The sequence below is a fragment of the Euwallacea similis genome, chromosome 33 (genome assembly GCF_039881205.1).
Source record: "Euwallacea similis isolate ESF13 chromosome 33, ESF131.1, whole genome shotgun sequence".
Lineage (NCBI taxonomy): Eukaryota > Metazoa > Arthropoda > Insecta > Coleoptera > Curculionidae > Euwallacea > Euwallacea similis.
The window spans coordinates 338,268-356,806 of NC_089641.1; the positions used below are offsets into that span (position 1 = coordinate 338,268).

An 18,539-nucleotide genomic window follows, 5' to 3' on the forward strand; every position below is an offset into this window, starting at 1 on the left:
GTATAGGGCTTGTAACTCCTTGAAATCCGACCGATTCGGCTAAAAAATCATAACAATGCCTGAAAAAGCTTGTTGTGGAACTCCGATTTAAATTGCGTACTTTACAAGCCAAAACAGAATCTGTGGGGTTAAGGAAAATCAATGAGATCCGGCTTCATGCTTCGTCTTTAATCCTGCATAATTGACGAATATTTTACTAAAAAATTTTCTTGAATTTCCGCCATTTGGTTGCCCTCCGTTTATTTGCCAGCTTAGTATCCATGCTGATTAATATTTATTTCTGTTGACTTAAAACTTCTTAGATTTTCCTGTAGTTTTACCGTCTTATGCCCAAGTTTTTTATTCCGAAGTAGAAGTTTTTCCCGCCTAAAAAAATTTCAAATTCTCCTGTATGAAGATGTAGAAGTTTTGGTTCTTCGTGATTACCCCTAGAAAGTCTTTCCTAAAGTACCTAAAACCCGCCAATGTACAATTCAAACATATCCTACTATATAACATATTCTCGTCTCTTGACCAATGCAGAACTAATAAATAAAATGTAATATGTAAGTGTTATCGTCAGGTATCTGTGACTGAACAAGTCTTCTGGCAATACTCTCACGTCATTTAAATAATTCATGGGTTGCATTTCTGCCCATTCGGGCGACCTTAAATTCATAGGACTTTAATACCGAACGTCAATTTGGAATTTTCTTGCACGTTGCGTAGTCTCAGAAATCGATTGCTTTATATAAAAGCAGAACGCTTTTAGCCTCGGGCAAGAGGTCTTGTCTGTGCCTGCGAATAAGTAATTTTACATTCATATTTTTCAAGCACTTCAACGAAATCAAAGGGCCACGGAGGTATATTGTATAAATCATTGGGGAAAATTGGTTCGTTAATCTCATTAAAAAACATTGCATGCATCAGATGTTGCTCTAGCCAATATATCATTCCATTCCGGCAAAAATTCGCGAACTCGATGATTCCGAATGAAAATGAAATGTATGTTCAAACAAGGTGTATTGGGTGCCCAAACATTTTTCATGATTGGATAGACGTAGGTGTACAATAATGGAAATATTCCTCATGTGGAAAATGAAATGAAACACTGGCTAAACATCATACAATCCGTATGGGGAAATATTTTTTTTATTTTTCAAGTCAAATATAGATACCAACGTGGTATTTATTAAGTGCCATCAAGTGAATTTCCAAGATATTTGTCCTTCCTACGTCACTCAGAAACCTCCTGTGTGTCGATATTTTCCACCCAGTAGACCGGTTGAAAAAATTCATGGAAAGTTAATGTGACGTTATATTTTTATTTCCTTTCATATTTCTTCACATACACCCAATAACGCGTCTGTCAAGCCCTATGAATAACGAAAAAGAATCTCCATTTGTTTACTCTTTATGAAGGAGGTTTTCCGGCTGATTCTTGGAAAGATGGATTTATTCGCACGTATAAAAATGTTGTTTGGTAAAAGATTTAGTATTATGTGTACTTTCAGAAAATTTAATGTCTTTCAAGAAAAATGTATTATTTATATTCATGGCCCAAAGCTCAACAACGGAAAGCTTTGTTAAAGATTTTAAATCTATTGAGCTTTCAGTCCATCAAGATTGAAATATTATAATGATTTAATTATAAGCCCATAACATATAACAAACTAAGGGACTAGAGATAAAACAAAGTTTTTTCTAAAGAAAATTCGTTCGCGTGATTTCGTATAATCAATCTTTCCTATTATATTAACTAAACTGCCACTAAATAGCGAAAAGGGGTACCAGATCTTGAACAAATATTGATCATCTTTAATTATCTCGATTCCAAATTAACATTTTTTTTCCAATTATGTAAAGTTCTATATTATGTGATTATGAGAGTTAACTATATAGAGCATCTCAATTGTTATTAGATTTAGACAATTTTCAATATCTTAATAACGTTTTTGAAGGATGTTCAAGTTAGTTCAAGTCATTTTGGAATATTTTAGGTTAGTTCGGGTAAGTTCGGCTTAGTTATGGTATCTAGGAGACGTTAATACTACTATGTAACCAAAAATCTAAAATTAGGATAAAAAAAATATTTAAATTCATTTATGAATCAGATCTCTATCGTGAGAACTAAACATTTTTCAGCCACTTAGGCTGTAGAATGTGCAGTGACGTGTCATACGCGTGGAAAAGAGAAATTGTGGCAAAATAAAATGAGTACACTGTAGACTCTTTCATAAGCCTTTAATGAACCTCTAAAAAGGTCGAACCGTCCCTTCGGGACGTGCTTTTCGTTATCAAACCAATCGATTTTGGGAGCATAGAAATACTTTTTGTTCAAGGCCGTTTAGGAACGTGGCAATTTTACATCTGCTGTAAACACATGATAAGGTTCACTAATACTAGTACTGCAACAAATGCTTTCAAGCGTGATAGAATGAGTATTCTGAATATCCGAAATGCCCCAAGCTGCTGCAAATCTATGTCTCCTGCCAAAACACATCTAATAAAATTTCCATATGCATATGGTTATGCATATGGAAATTCTAGTTGGGCTGTTCCGGGGGGAGCTCCATTCCAGAGTATTTAGTAGACCTTAAATATGAAGTTTCAGTAGTTTTTGGATTTGTTGTTTCGACGTGGAAATGCACCGACGTCACGATGTCACAAATAAGAAATTCTACTCAAAATAAAAGATGTGTAAGTCGGTGGAGATCTAGAAGCAACTAGGAGACGAGAAGGTACTTGGAGAATAAACAAGAGTCGATTTTCTTGCGGCTTGTTCATGAGATTTGGCGTTAAAAGGGAAACAGTAACGGTGGGACGGAATTGGTGGAAAGTGCGAATGCTTAACCATGGACAAAGTATAGTATTGTACTGGCATATAATGAGCACCATGTTCTCAGGAGGATTGCGACACGACGAAATTCTCCATCGGGGATGGTAGCCTTTGTTATAAACTTGTCCAATAATATTCTATTAAACTTACAAGATTACTTCGTTGACAAGTGCCCATTAAACGAGATGAAAATTCCTATTTCAAATGGAACTTCTTTAAAGAGTTTTTTTTTTAAAGATACTAAACATAGTGTAAAAGTAATCTTTTCCAAACAAAATTAGCACTTAAACTAACTACGATTAAATGATCAGCGACTCCGGCGTTCGCGATAATAATGAAACAAATTCTAGTTGGCCACCCCAACTAAGGTGCCGGAAAGTGCCAAGAAAATGGAATCATCTCTTATATCATTTTGTATCACTTGCTTTGTCGAGCAGTATATTACATTAGCCTCGACCATCTTGGAACGTTATGTCTGCAAACATCCTTCGGTTTTGAAACTCTCATTGGTAGTTTCGAGTATGGGATATATACATAGATGTCTGATACCCTGTATATGTCCCTGCTAACCTACAAGAGGTGAGTGAAAATGATTATCAATTCTTTGCATCCTTTGCAGGCAATTCGACTGTGCTATAATTAATAAATATTCTGCAACTGTCATGAAATTTTATCGGTATTTCTTTAAAGGGAAACATGGAATGAACACTGTTATAACATAATCTATAAAAAAAACTTATTACTACGTGAAGATAGTAAACATGATAGATCATCAGTCGATATTACCAACATGCCAAACATGAACTTTATAATCATTTGAACTGTGCAACAAATAACATTGTATTGCACTAAACCAAACATAAATTGCCTTGTGTGTTTTTGAGATTGAAACTGCTTTATATTCAACATTAGATACGTTTCAAGAATTCGAAATACCAGTCTTATTGAAAATTTCTTAAGCCCTTCGTTCTTATTCACTCAGGTGCACTACGAACCGAAAGTATTTGACAATGCCCTTATTTACGCTTCGTGTGTTTATTAGCCAGAATTTCTTGTTGATTATCAAAACGAAATCTAATCAAATTTTATCGCACGAATAAACTCAAATTGGAGTAGTCACGCAAGGCGTTTGCCTTCTTTGGAGATCTTTCCATTATTTTGTTAACGCATCAAATTTTTCTTGTTTATTTATCTCCGCCGTGTATTGATTGCGCAGGAGGATAAGGGATTAGTGCAAAATTTCCCTATTTATAACGGATTTTATGGGTTTATCGAGCTTATTATTTGACAAATTGATTGCGTTCCATTAGCAAGGATTTCCCCCATTATATACCTCCATTGTTAGCAGCAAACCTTGCGATTTTTTTATCGCTCCTGGATAAAAAACGGTTTTGATAAACCTGTTTTTGTCACCTACAATTAATTACCTGTCGTAGGAGCACCTACCCCGGTATCCAGAAATAAATCCTCCCCCGAGAAAGTCAATCCTCTATGATACTTTCCAGGCTCCAACAGCTTTCGGGTGAAAAAAACGTAACGGAATTTCATCTTTTATAACCGGTTATTTTTATACCCAATGAAAATGCCTTTTCTTACAACCCACTTTGTGTGTAAGATTTGTTTCCAGTCTAATGATTAATGATTTTTCCTTAAGAAATTTTTGAAATCAATAAAGTAAATTTTCTTCTTATTTCAGGCAAGATCCGGCACCCACAAGCTACACCCGAAGACAGCCAGACATGAACATTGACTTTCGAATACATCTCTAAACGGACCCGAAGACAATAGTCCATCATGTTGCCCACGAATGTCATGTCTTTTATGAAGAAGGTAAGTCTAGGGCTTAAGAGAGATTTATCCAAATAGCCCCTACGGGCTTACACGCATTATTCACCACCTCGGATTTATTTCGAAAAGATGATCCAGGACATTGTGACAGATTACAGCAAAGCTCAATTTGCAGGCACCAGGAAAGGTTAGACCCTGAGGGCGGAATTTCTTGTTGCATGTATTATGAAACACGCAAAATACTTAACCCCTTTATCTTAGACAATATCTTAAACAAGACTCGCGAATTTGTCTTAGACCGGAAAGGGATAAGAGACAATGGAAGAGATAGAGAGTATTTTATTTTGGATAGTTAGGCTAGAATAGAATGGAACGGAAAGAATGCCCTCTGGTAAAACATATAAACTTTTCCGGTCTGTGCAAAGGTATGTTAAAGCTGACATTTCTGAGATCGGTGTTGTGGATACTCTGTTTCCGAACAGTACATTCCATTAAGTACGCTAGCAACGTATTTTTAAGAATCGAACAGACAAACAAAGTAAACAATGTTGATCCTAAGGGCACAGATTGTATGTTATAGATAGGGTTATTTAAACCTTTGGAAGTGGCTTGGTACCTCAAAAAGGAACATTTTATGTGCAAATTCGTTAAGTACTATCTGATATCTTCTACACAGCGAATTTTTCAGGGGATTTATGCAATAATAGTGATCATAAAAATGCGAGATCTTGTGCTATAATCCAGCTGGAGTACTAGAGTAATCAACTCTATGGGAGCTATAGAGTGTAACGTATCACCATTGCGATATTTCAGGGGGCAATAGCACTTTTCAAAATAATAAAAAAATATTAATAGATCCATGGTCAAAAACGCAGCTATGGCATTTTAGATAGATCGGAATATGTAGACTGGATTTTATTAATTTCCGTTGACAAATATTGTTGCAAATTCTACGAAAACGGTGAAAAATGCGAATATACTGTAAGATACCAAAAATCTGAAGAATTTAAAAATAATTTTAATTTGGTATCAGAATTTATACAGGGTGATTCAAAAAAAGATGCAAAGCATAAAATAGTGTATGACCGAAAAAACATAACACCCTGAATATGGCTACTGACCATTTTGACATTTTATTGGAGAGGTTTTTAAAGAAAACAGGTGTACGACATTTTAAAAATTTAACTCAAGAAATACGTGAGAAGAACGCAAAACATGAGAAAAAAAAGGGAAACTGCCACCCTGTAGATCAAACATGGTGCGTTTTTGACCATAGGCCTATTAGAATTTTTTAATTATTTTGCAGAGTACTATAGCCCCCTCGAATATCTTCATTATGATATTTTACATCCTCGATAATCGATATTCATATTCGTTGATCATTCCAATCCACTTTTAAGTCACGTCGAGTAGCAATAAGTTCCAAAACTTGTCTCCAATTATCATCATCCTACCCACTAATCGAAAACGGAATCAGCAATTTCTCGACTACTCTTAAACTACATTCATTCACCCTAATGCCCGTAGCCTCAAGAGTTTAAATAATTTAGCGCTAAGTGTCCGATTAATATATTTTCCAGCTTTTCCATTTACTTGAAAACGTTCATTGTTATTATTTAGTCGAAACCACATTGTAAATCGATTTTTCAGGTCTGATGGCCGACAATTTTGCCTTTATTAAGGAGCAAAGTCAAGCTGTAAAATTTTAAAACCAACTTTACACTTGAAGTTGGATCGGTGCGGTAATGAGTAATCGCATTTCGAGATGGAAGTTTTTAGAAGGCGGGAATCTTTACTGCATCCCGCCGTAAATTAACGAGTTGCTGTTTTGTGTTTTGAGTGGCATTGAGGAAGTTTTGAGTTAGAAATGGGGGGGTAAAGTGATTAAGTGGGTTTTCCTAAAACTTCTTCGTTAAGGAATTCTGCTAAGCACTGCCCGATATCGTTTAAAGGCAAATAAGGAAAGAAAAATTCCGTATAAAATGAAAACTTGTTATTTTGTGAAACATTTTCTCGGTCTTAAGTGTGCTATAGTGTATCGTAAAAGATAACAGCATTGAGTTACCTTAAGTGCTCTACAAATCGAATTTATGCGCCTTCTTTTGCAGGGAACCGTGTTAAAACTCCGCCAAATAAATACACACACAATTTTACCCTGTGCTTTTCTCGGGATAAACAAAAATCCATATTAATTTAAACCCAAGATTCCTGAGTGTATAAAAGAGATCTTCAAATCTGAATTTCCATTATTGCTCCTAGCGTTTTTATTTGCACCAACCCCAACACACTTTCTGTAGTATTATAAATTTCCATATTTTAATTATACTTTATACTCTTTTTCGGTTTATAAGACCATTGAGTAGATGCTAGTAAGGTGAAATGAGAAAAATATGTAAATGTAAGTGTACGCAGGGCTGAATTTAAATAGATAATTTCGGTGAGTGAACGGACGTCGAACGGTTTAGGACAAATGGCTTTTGTACACTTTGAAAAATGGTTTATTCGTGGCGATTAATGGAGAAAACCTGTTTTATGCTGAAAAGGCACTTGTGGCAGACAAAGCCTGACGAAAGCACATGCACTATTACCTTTGAAATTTCATGGTACAACCAATACCAAGACTCAATTTTCCATCGCTTTAATCATAAAATAGAGACCTCATTTCCGTGATCCAAGGGATGAATAAGGAATGGCCTTCGTGCGCAAACCGGGTCAAGAAATGTTTACCATAACAAGGAATAAATTTCCAGGAAGTGATTATTATTGGAAAGCGCCCTTTGCCCTGTGTACGTGAGGGTGGTGAAATATTGAAGAGTTCTGAGAGAAGCTGGATGCGAGACGAATTAATTGCAAACAATGAAAGTTCCATATTATGCATATGTCGTAGGAGAAAGCAACAAATATTATTTCAAATTACATTAAAAATGTTAAAAATAGTAAAGTTTTCTGAAGTTAAGTACACTCTATATAGGAACTAAAGAGCTCGCCGAGCTGATAACTGCGGTCTACATTTTTAACATAATTCTTTATCGGGTCCCTAGAAGACCGGTGCTTAAAATTTGAAAAGTGGTTACAATTGAGTACCGCCCTCACACTGGAAATTTCAGAAAAATTTAGAAACATTTAAAATGATGTTCATGGCTACGATCAAGAGATGTGAGCTCTATGTTAGCCCGGAACATTTCCATTTCGACTCTAGACGGTTAAAAATTTAAAAGTTAAATCTTCATTTCGAGGCACTTCCAAATTCGAGAAAATCAGAAATAAAGTTAGTCCACATCTCGGGAACTGAAAGAAAGAGAGCATTCCGCTCATGGCAAAGTGATAGAGCATGGCTAATGCACTACAATGTAAAAGGTGTATAAAAAAATTTTCACTCAAGAGCGTCCCGGAAAGATCCGCAAACATGACTTGCACGTCCCAACTTCATTCCCCATTTACAGTTGAAATGTGCGAAAGTCAAAGTCGAATTTAAGGATCCAAGGCACGACATGCATGTAGCAAACCAAAAACTGCTTCAACACTCTCTTTTTGTAAGAATTTTTTTCTTAAAAAAACTTAATATTTTCTGTTCTGGCGTCCAAACATTACTTGTTTCAAATTTTTGAATAATACATACCTGAGAAGATTATTTGAAACCGAAATCTGGGCTCTAAGACGAGTATAAAAAACTGAAGAGATTTGCGTTTAGAAGGCAAGATAAATGTATGAAGAAAACAAAACAAAAATTATAGAATATTTATGTTCGTTTTCCCAGCAGACATCTGAAGGAAAGAATTCCCCGACAGACACCTTCAGGAAAGAATAGCTAAGGGCCACTTAACTTTAAGGCAGAGCACTGTGGAAAATTTTCCTATCAGGAAACATGTGAACGAAAACACTTAGGATAGAATGAACATTTCCCTAGTTCCTTAGTGCTGGCAGGTGTAGTATGGGCTGAGTTTTAGTCATACATTATTTAAATTAAGGTACACAAAAGTGAACAACGGAGTATATGTTAAATAATGTGTGCGTTGGCCATCAGAATCCATAAGAAAATACTACAAAAACGAGCCAAAAAGTTCGATCTAACGTATCTGCGTCTGGAAATGCCATTTCTGATAATACAGAACTCATCGAAATTATCATTTCAAAAGTTAAATAAGCTTTAATAAATGTTAATAGTGCGGTGAGAGCAAAACCAGTCTTAAGGGATATTTAATACCAAACCTCCCTTAAACTCAACTTAGTGAGCGCTGGGGAGACGGGCATTAGCTTCTTCTCTATTTGTGCGCTCAAAATTTGCTCCTTTGAAAGTTTTGAGCAAACCGCTGAAGAGGCAATTTGAATCCCAAATCTACAGCTAAAAAGTGATGTAGAGAAATTTGATAAAAATTGTAAAATTTTTGATAAAATAGTTTCATTAACAAAAACATAGCAAAAATTGCAGAACATTTGACTTCTCCCTATTCAGGGGACCATAACTTGTCTGTTTTGAACTTTCGAATAAATAAACTTCTGACGAGACGATTGAAAGCCCTAGTTTGGACTAGAAGACGACGTATAGATATCTAAAGTCAATTGAATACGGTGAAATTAACGGTTTCATAAACAAGGAAAAGCAAAAAATCCAAAAGATTCTTCTCTCCTCTCAGGCGGCCACATCTTGTCAGTATAATGTATAATGACGGTATCACTTGTAAATTTAACGAACTTAAGAAGATTGATTTGAATTTCCTTAAATAATTACTGAAAGTATATTCAAAACTTTCCCAATATTTCTATATTCTAGCCCCCACCGGAACCTAATAATCTCTTCGATTACGTCCTGTGAAAGCTCACTAAGTAACCAACATAACTCGTGGAAACTTCTGGTAGAAACTTTAAAATTCGATCGCGCACCTGAACCTGCCCTATTCAAGTACAGCGAGTGGGGTCTAATTTAAGCTACTTCACAACTTTGTCGAATTCATTATCGTTGCAAAATAATTAACAAACTGGAGCGAGTTCGCTCGCAAATTGCCCTTTAATGGAAACCTGAAGTTGACTTATTTCCTGCCCTTAAACTCATTTAGGCCATGTGAAAAAATAACTGAGAAGGTATAGAAGAGAAAAGCAACAGCTTCTAGGATTCCCGATATATGTAACGATCACTAAATTACTTAGCGCAAAGGGCGGCCCCCTTTTATTACTTTGTGCTGGGTATATGAGAGCGAGCTTCTAGACGCACTTTGATGTCGAACGCTTTAACAAAGGACTTTGTGCCTTAGTTTTCTAGGCCGAAATTAAATGTTCTTCTCTTCAATGACCACTATACGGAGTGTCCATTTTTAGAGATGAACCATGGAGATTTCGGTAAGCATAAAAAACACGAGGATGAACTGGGGCAAAGTCGCGCAATTTGGAGTTGAAGAATATGTCGCTTAAAAAAACTGAAATAAAAAAAAGTTTTTATTTTTTCCTCAGCTTATTTTGCCAATTAATTCAAAATGATTGACACTGCACCACTGCAACTTTTCCTCTGCGAGAACGTGGCGATGTCATGTTTGAAATCAGACGTTTCGATTTTTGACAACGATGATCAACGTTGTTTTTTCTATGGGAGTCGTTTTGGATTTTCACATTTTACCATTTATATTTCTTTTCCGATTAAGACGATGCATCACATGTTAAGGTTCAATTTTGTAGTTTGGCAGATATACCAAAAATCCAAAAGTCACTAAATAAGCGGAGGAAAACATGTTGTTCTAAAATTTTAGTTCCTTTCAACTTCAAACTGGGCAACTTTGTCCCGATTTAATCGACCTCGTATCTTTTATTGTTACCGAAATCTCCAGGTTTAGCTCCAAGAACGAACATCCTGTATAGACTTCTGTTTATTAGCAACAAAGTCTATACAACATTCATCGGAATTGATGGTTTTAACACGTGAGAAGGGGAGAGATGGAGAAAGAGAAGGATTGTTGTATTTCCAAACAATGCTGTAAAATTCCCCTCTGGTGTAGGATTTATTGTATTTTCTTAGAGCTTAAACGAACCGATCCAAATTAAAAGCGATCAAACCCTTCTCGAAGAAATAAAATATCGTTGCAGAGATGGGATTTGGATTTTACTCAAACAATCAAAAGGGGGGTTTAAATTGTTGGAAACAAAGGAAGATAATCTAATTTTGGAGAGGAATAGGAATTAGCATTGTTTTAGGCGGCCGATTGCAAAAAAGTGCTTTTTCCTCTAGAAATTCCATATGACTTCACACAATAATCGCAATTTTCCGGTTTAAACACTTTTTTTCTTATCAATGGCTGGGCCCTCGTTTAACGGTGATATAATTTCTCTTTTAACGATATCAGGGAGTAGGATCCGAAGGGATTGAAGATAATCCGTGTGTTGTAAAGGAAAACGGATATAGGCTTAGGATTAACTGAAATTATAAGGTTTAAGAAAAAACAGTTCAAGAAGGCTTCTTGCTTTAAATCCACGGTAATTTCCTACCTAATAAAAATAACGTTGGCAACCATAAATCAAATCACAATGGTTCCATCAAAGTACTGGCAACATTATCTGAAAGACAATGGGTCTATGGATTTCATGGAAATTGAACAAAAATTAAAAGGGTTGTTACGCTACAACGTATATACATTTAAAATTTTCCCACGATACATGGGATGTAGCAATAAAAGTGCATTCCAGCCTGAATTTGCCTGTGAAATTAAACTCGAAACAATTTCCTCAATAGAGCCAAGACGCAACATGATGCCGCCATAAAACCTAAGCCAAGGGGTTAATAAAAGGGTTGTTTCTAACATAATTGCCAAACTTGGTTACTAATTTATTCCTATTAACTTGAAGCTATCCGCCTTTCTCTTAAACCACCATAGAAGGAGTAAGAAACTATTAATTCCCTCAAAAACGGCTGAAAATAAGATACTGCTGAATTACGTACTGGTTTTTTCTGGCACTTTACCACCGGTGTTGCAATGCAATGTGGAAAGGGGGAAATATGAAATAAGCTGAAATTTATTGGGTCTTAGTGCAGGTGAGAGGGTTATCCCAGTCTTCTATTTAGTAAAATAAGGGTAAACAATTTGTCTTAGAGCCCGACCTTAACGAGATAGTGCCGACTAATCTATTAACGGGACTGAGTAATTTTGTTCACAATCCTCATAACTTATTCATTTCTGCTTTAATGGATTTTGTGTTGGAAGACCGCAATTTATGTTACCTTCTCCTAGGGAAATATATTTCATCTATTTATCATTTGTTTTTTGGGTGGTTATTTATTTAAAGAATATTTCAAAAATAGCGAGCTTTTTATATGACTAAAAGGAGCACTAGATTCAGGTACTGTCAATTTTACCTGGAATTAATCTGCATGGAAACTATCTTTACAGACAGAACATTGGTTAATGTTTCCATGGATATTATCCTCCTGGTAAAGTTGCTACGACATGGATTTATTGGCCCTTAGAGGTAGATTTTTCAGCGTTTATGGCAATAAAGTCTCTGTCGACCTAGGAGATACAGATTTTGGTATTAGTTCGTAGTTCTGTTTAAGCACACACCGAGAATTTAGAGGTAAATTTTGAGTTTAATGGGGTTTCAATGGTGAATTCGCTAATTTACTATTGGAAATAGAAATATACATTTTCAGTATATATTTTTAATTTGGAATTGCGAAATTTGTCAATATTGGGATTATTATCTAGACATTAGAATCATGAGATTTGTAATTAGAGATATCGTATATGCAAATCAAGTACCTTTTGATGAGATATCACTTTTTTGAATAGCTAGTTTTCGCCCAAATCGGCTGACTTGGACCGTGAATACCATGTTGACTACTAGTCTGAGAAGGGACTGCGTTCCTAATAATTTTCGTTGAGAATTGTGATATCGGATACCCGTTTGATGAGACTGCTAAATGGTAATTACACACTAATGGACGTAATTTTAGTCCCCACTGAAGGGAGCAACAAATAATTGCCTTGTTGAGCTGCATTGCTACTTTTGAAATAGGATTCAAATCCCGGGCTTCTAATCAAGCGAAATCTATTAATCCTCAAATTAACTTCTTACTAAAATGGCAACCTCGCAACGTTCTTTTGTTAAGCTTAAATCAAGACAGATCTTCAAATTAGAGTTGGCATAATGCTGCGCGATGTTGTCAAGCTTGTCAAAAGAAACTTAAAAAATTCTACTATCACCTTCTTGCATGAGTCTCTTTTGTGGGCGTTTTGTGTAGTTATTCAATCTTTTAAATATTTCGAATTTAGAGAAATAGGATAAGGCGTGGATTGGTATTTGCTTTTACAGCTCAACGTCAAATTTTGACAGGCTTGAATTAAAAATTGCCAGATGGTGCTGGAAATCTGAACTTTAAGAAAAATTACATAATATGAGCAGAAAAATTTAAGCAGTTTTTCAAGACAATTCACGTTGCGTGATTCTTAACTTTCAATTTCATTCCAAATTTAGAAAACATAAAAAAATTGCTTTAAACCTTGACATCTACGATTTCAATATTCAAGTCAATTTTCGATCGAATTAACTTGAATCCGGGTAGACAAAAGTGTTTTCAAGAAACGTGCAAAATATAAATTTTAAGGGTTTTTTTAAATCCAATTTTAAAACCCTTTATTGGCAAGTTTCAAGGAAGTTTCTGTTTTTATGTAGGATCTCAAAGTTTTTTAAGATGTTTAAACAGAAGATCTATGAGATGCCCCAAATGTCATGTGACCAAATCTTCAAAATAGTGAGAGTTATCAAATCGATCAATGTAGAACTAATTACAGCCTCTGAAAAGTTGTAATTGCCTCAATGGGCACAATGGATCTTATAAATCGCGATACAGCGACCTCTTACATCCACTCAAAGTGAATTTAACCTAATCTGATCCAATTTTTTTTGCCTGTTTCTTTTGAAGCACTTCTTTGATCATCTTCTATCAACTTCCTCTCTGCAAATTATGTAAACATAATTTATGAAGTTACAGGATTAATTTCGCATTATTGCTTGCGGTTCTTTTTCGTTCGTAGGTATATTTTTTATTCGGTCTCTTTTCATCAGGAAACAGTCCTTAATTTCAAGGTTTCCCTGTGCAACTAACTTGATTGGTTTGCCCTTTACATGATTCCATTATAGCAAGCTTTTAATGTCTTTTCAGTATTTATTGCTCAATGTCCTTCAAAAACATAAAACATGGATTTGGTTCGGAAACCAAAAACACGTTTGCCCATTAAAATTACGTGTTTAAAAGCATCAAAACGAGGGGCGTAGTGGAGAGGCGAATAATTGTTTGTTCTTAAACAGTAACAACTCTTAAATGTATACCCTCGGTGCGGGATCATGAACCCTTTTAAAAAGGAAAGTGCTGGTCGCAAATTGGACTATTAGGTCTCTTGGTGACAATATCTAAATGAAAAATTATATACAACTTTAAAAACCTTTTCATAGGCAAATTTATTATTACTGCAGTGAGAAAATTAAGCAAAATAAACATCCAGCTCATTTACATCTGTTTATACACCATTTCGTTTATAAGAATGCCTTCGTCTTTTATTATTCCCTTGCTTCTGGAATTGCCTCCAACCAATGCCGGTTAATGTGCTGGAAGAATAAGCTCGCAACGTTGATAAATAATTTAAGTGAAAAAAAGAGAAAGGGTTTGTTTTGAGAAAATCTTACAATGTTAAAGGGCTATTTTAATGCGGCTCGGAAGAGCTGTTTTTGGAGGTTACAAGTTGTGATGTTTTCTTGTTAAAATTTAATTAAACGAAATGGTGATGATTAAAATGAAAAAAAGGACACGATGATGATCTAAATTAGGCCAAAAAAGTGGCAAAAAATATAATAATTTATGGTTATTTCAGAGTCAAACCGACACCAACTCGTAGTAACGCCTGTCAGTCTTCTATCCTGCACCTCGCACAATCTTGATTCGATTTGGAATTGTCGAGTAAAATCAAATTTCCTAATGCCCAAATTGCAAATTTTGAAATACTATTTTAATTCTTCTGTTCTGATTGACATTTAACTGAAACTAAACTATTTTTAATTAAACTGTCAGCCCCAGTTTCCCTTTTCGTTTTTTCTGATCAAAATCGAATAGCTGCAGGCAAAATTCTAAAAGAATACGAAAAGTTGGAGTTTTGTTGCGAGCCGAAACTTCGATATTGAAACAAGTTTAGCATGGCTTTACAAAGTTAAAATCCGCCATTGGAATTTCCAGGTGCACATGATTATTGCTGGGGTTGCAAGAGGAAATTCGGGCATTAGTGCTTTGGCGAAAGATAATAAATGGTTCAACCTCAATAATAATTATCCGGCCGACAAAGCTCTAGGACCATTAATAATCTGAGCTTTGCCCATCATCAGGGAATTTTTACCCTTGATGGAACCACCGGTTTCTGGGCGAATTCAGGGTTAATGAAGTTTAAAAAAAAGTTTAGCGTGCTACATCGCAGCAATTAAAATGTGATTAATAAAAGTGTCACTGGCATTTAAAAACGAATCGAGCATAGTCGTCAGTTTATGTGACCCTTTTGGGGGGTAATTAACCGAGAAAAAGAATTATCGACCAGGCAATAATCGATCTAAATTTAATTTTGTATTATGACTAATGATTTCGAAGGCAGATGAATTCAATGTTTTTTTTGGTGTTGCTGATCAAACATGGCGATGTTTGTTGTAGACTAAAATAATACATTCAAAAATAGAACAAATCCTTTTTAAAAAGGTATCAATAAATTTCAAAATCTGATTAAAAAACAGCTTTGTTTACTCAAAAAAAACATAATTAGCAAGCCATAAAACTAAACCGTGACTAAAAAGGCATTAAATAAAACATTCAATCCACGTATTACTGCTGTACGGATCATTTTTACTTGGAATAAAAAAAATTAGTTTAAATTTTTTAAAACTCCATTTGATTTGAACACAAAAAAAACCCGAGATGCCTTGCAAAGAATTGATTAATGACAACAACTCGTTATGAAGGCTGTTTCTAAACGAATTAAGATATTTAAGAAAGCCTTAAAATCATGATAAGCTACCGAAGACTGAACTTTTTCGTTGAAAAGTTATAGCCACCACAAACCTCAGACGTCATCATCGTCAACATCATAACCTAGGAACGACTTATAAAGGGTCGATAAATTCAACCAACGCTATTTAGCCTTTTTTAAGGTTGTTCGTATTTATATGAAAATCTTTATTTCTTTGGTACGTTAATGAGGACCTCGATTTATGAGTCTATAAATTACGAACAGTTAAAAATGCCGGACAATTAATTTCAGTTGAAAATGAACATCCAGGGGCGTCGAAAATTAAAGGATCATACTGTTGACGGCTTTCAAGTTTTTTAGGTTTTTTTAAAAATGATTCACCATTTGATAGGTCATGTATGCCACTGATTGATGCTGATTAATTTGCTACAGCAAGCTGAATAATTGTTACAGAGACAGACCAATGGCATTTGCCAAAGATTTAGTAGATTGAAAAAACGTTTTTATAATGTTTTTTTTAAATGTTTTTAAGACATACATTTTTAGGTTTAAAATCTTCGAAACATCCCTAAACATTGAAAACTCCATTCGATTTATACGTCAGAATCCAGGAATATCTCACAAAGGTTGAAATAACGCTGTTTAGCATTTTTCATGATCCTCACACTTTTATAAGATTCTGGACGTTTTTATACGCTACTGACGACCTATATTTTCGAAATGAAGTGATAGAAACTCTTCGAAATATCAGAATTCGAATACGATTTGAATATTATAACGCAGGGCCGTCTCAGCAAATATTGATAAATCATTGAAACGAACCCTGTTTGGCCCTTTTCAAGGTTTCATAATTTTTATGAAAATCTAGATTTCATTGTACGTCATTGTGAATCTTGATTTTTTAATTTACAAATTATAAAAAAATATATTTAATTTAAAATTCCGAAGAATCCATTTGAGTTGCACACTATAAAAGTCACGTTCCCCCAAGGGTTGAAAACGGAAACGATACTCTTTGCCTTCCTTTCGAGGTAACGTTCTTGCTTACCTTGATATGCTAATATCTGAATTATTTCCAAATTGAATATGTCGGAATTTGGGATTTATCTAGAGGATTCTTTAAAACGTTTTATAGATTATAACTTGCGCCTGTCTCACAGGTTTAAGATTTTTTTCCATTCTTTTTTTTTGGTTTTCTAATCTTTTGTGGCAAAAATGAATAGAATACACAAGTCGATTTTAAGTACTTATAATTCAAAAACATGCCGGCAAAACAAAATTGTTACTCAAAAACCAACCAACCTTATGCTTTAACGAAACACCACGCCAGGAAGCTAAACCAATAAGGGAAGTCCTAAGACTTCTCTATTCAATTTAACTAGCACCTAAAGCATTTCAATTAAAACCAGACGAGGTTGAGAAACTTGTCCAGACAAAGTCGATTTAATAAATGAAACTTCAACTTTTGCAGCACAAATAAACTTTCGTTCATTGTCTGAGCTTTAACAAGAATTAAAAAGTTTACTTCATATATCGCCTGAATGCACATCAAATGAGCATAGAACATTTTATTGGTTATCAATATGGTCAACATTTTCATGCGTTTTTAGTTCCAAATGCTCAGTGCTACACATTTTCACTTTTCCCTTGTTTTCCAAATCATTTTCCATATAAAATTACAACAAATTCCTAGGTGGACAGTTTTCCGACATTCACGCTAAGTAAGCACAGAAATTATCGAATTTTCCACTGAGATGGAAAGTGAGACGTGAGACAAAAGAGGTCTTCATTTTGCTAGATCCATTACGCTACTCCTAGGAGTAACCGAGCTGGTGGATTCCCGAGAACTCAAAGGAAGAATAAGCTCCAGGTTAATGATGGCTTACTCAGGAGCCTCTAATGTTTTCTGCTTTTGAAGGTATAAACTACTGAACTCAGATTGGTTTGATGTCAATTTCTTGGATTTTCACTACTGGTGGGGGTCAGACCACATTGACTCATCAAAGAATAATAATGTTCTTGATCAATAACACTGTGGTAGAAGGAGACACACTGGAAATCCTGACCAATGTGTTTCTGAAGGGTTTTCTTAACTTCAAAGTATGTGATTTTCCCTTAGAAGAGGGCAGGTTTAAATATTCTGCGTTACAATACAAGTGTTACAATTCCTGATACAATTCCGTAACTCCACGTATTACAATCTTATGTATTTGCATCGTTAATTTTGAGGACAGGCACCATTCAGCGAACTAGAGGTATGGCGTTGTTCCCTTTTTGTGGTAGCATTGGAGATATGTATTTACTTCGTGTCACCCCAAAATCTCCAATTTCCATCATGCGTGCAGAATACAAACACATTTCTGTGTAGTATGTATATTTGTTTGGATAAGTTTTTTGGGCCTGTCGAGGAATTTGCAAAACCTGAATAATTAGGAAAAATACGTAATTTATTGAGGGAAAATGGGTGCGGGCCATAGTGTTGTGCAACCACTTTAAGATATTAAAGGGCAAAACGCCTCTGGAGGAATAATTCTTAATGCGGGGGTTGTATATTAGAGCTTCATTAAAATAGCTATTTATGTAAGCAGTTAGGAAATGCATAATTTTATGTATCGAGTGGGATTTTGCGGTAAAAGCGAAACGAGGTCACCAATGTCCAACGTTAAAGGTCTCTTCCTCTGATATCGCCGCCATGGATTAGTGTCCCATTGCGGACGGACCTCAAAGGTGTAAAAACGATGCTATGTCTAGTTCCGCTAGATCATTGGTTTGAAGGACATACGTAATATTGCTGGATAGTGCCGTATGAGACACAATGGGGTTACATGAGACACATTTGTATAATCTGTGGCGCTAAAAGTCCATTTTATGCATACATAACTTTTAAATAAGCTAATTATTTAAATTTACGCCACCTCAACTAATCCGCTAAAAAAACTCCTAATTTTCCG

The 18,539-nt window shown here is 35.1% G+C and overlaps 1 protein-coding gene across 3 annotated transcripts in view; it reads left to right on the plus strand.

Annotated features, from left to right (window-relative positions):
* The window catches only part of Fife (regulating synaptic membrane exocytosis protein fife), an 89,745-nt gene that overhangs the window by 25,277 nt on the left and 45,929 nt on the right, over positions 1 to 18,539 (plus strand). For all 3 annotated transcript variants that reach the window (XM_066404150.1, XM_066404149.1, XM_066404151.1), the window contains exon 2: positions 4,515 to 4,648. In XM_066404150.1, coding sequence (XP_066260247.1) covers positions 4,613 to 4,648 — 36 coding nt within the window. In that variant the 5' untranslated portion in view covers positions 4,515 to 4,612. The remainder of the gene's footprint in view (positions 1 to 4,514; positions 4,649 to 18,539) is intronic.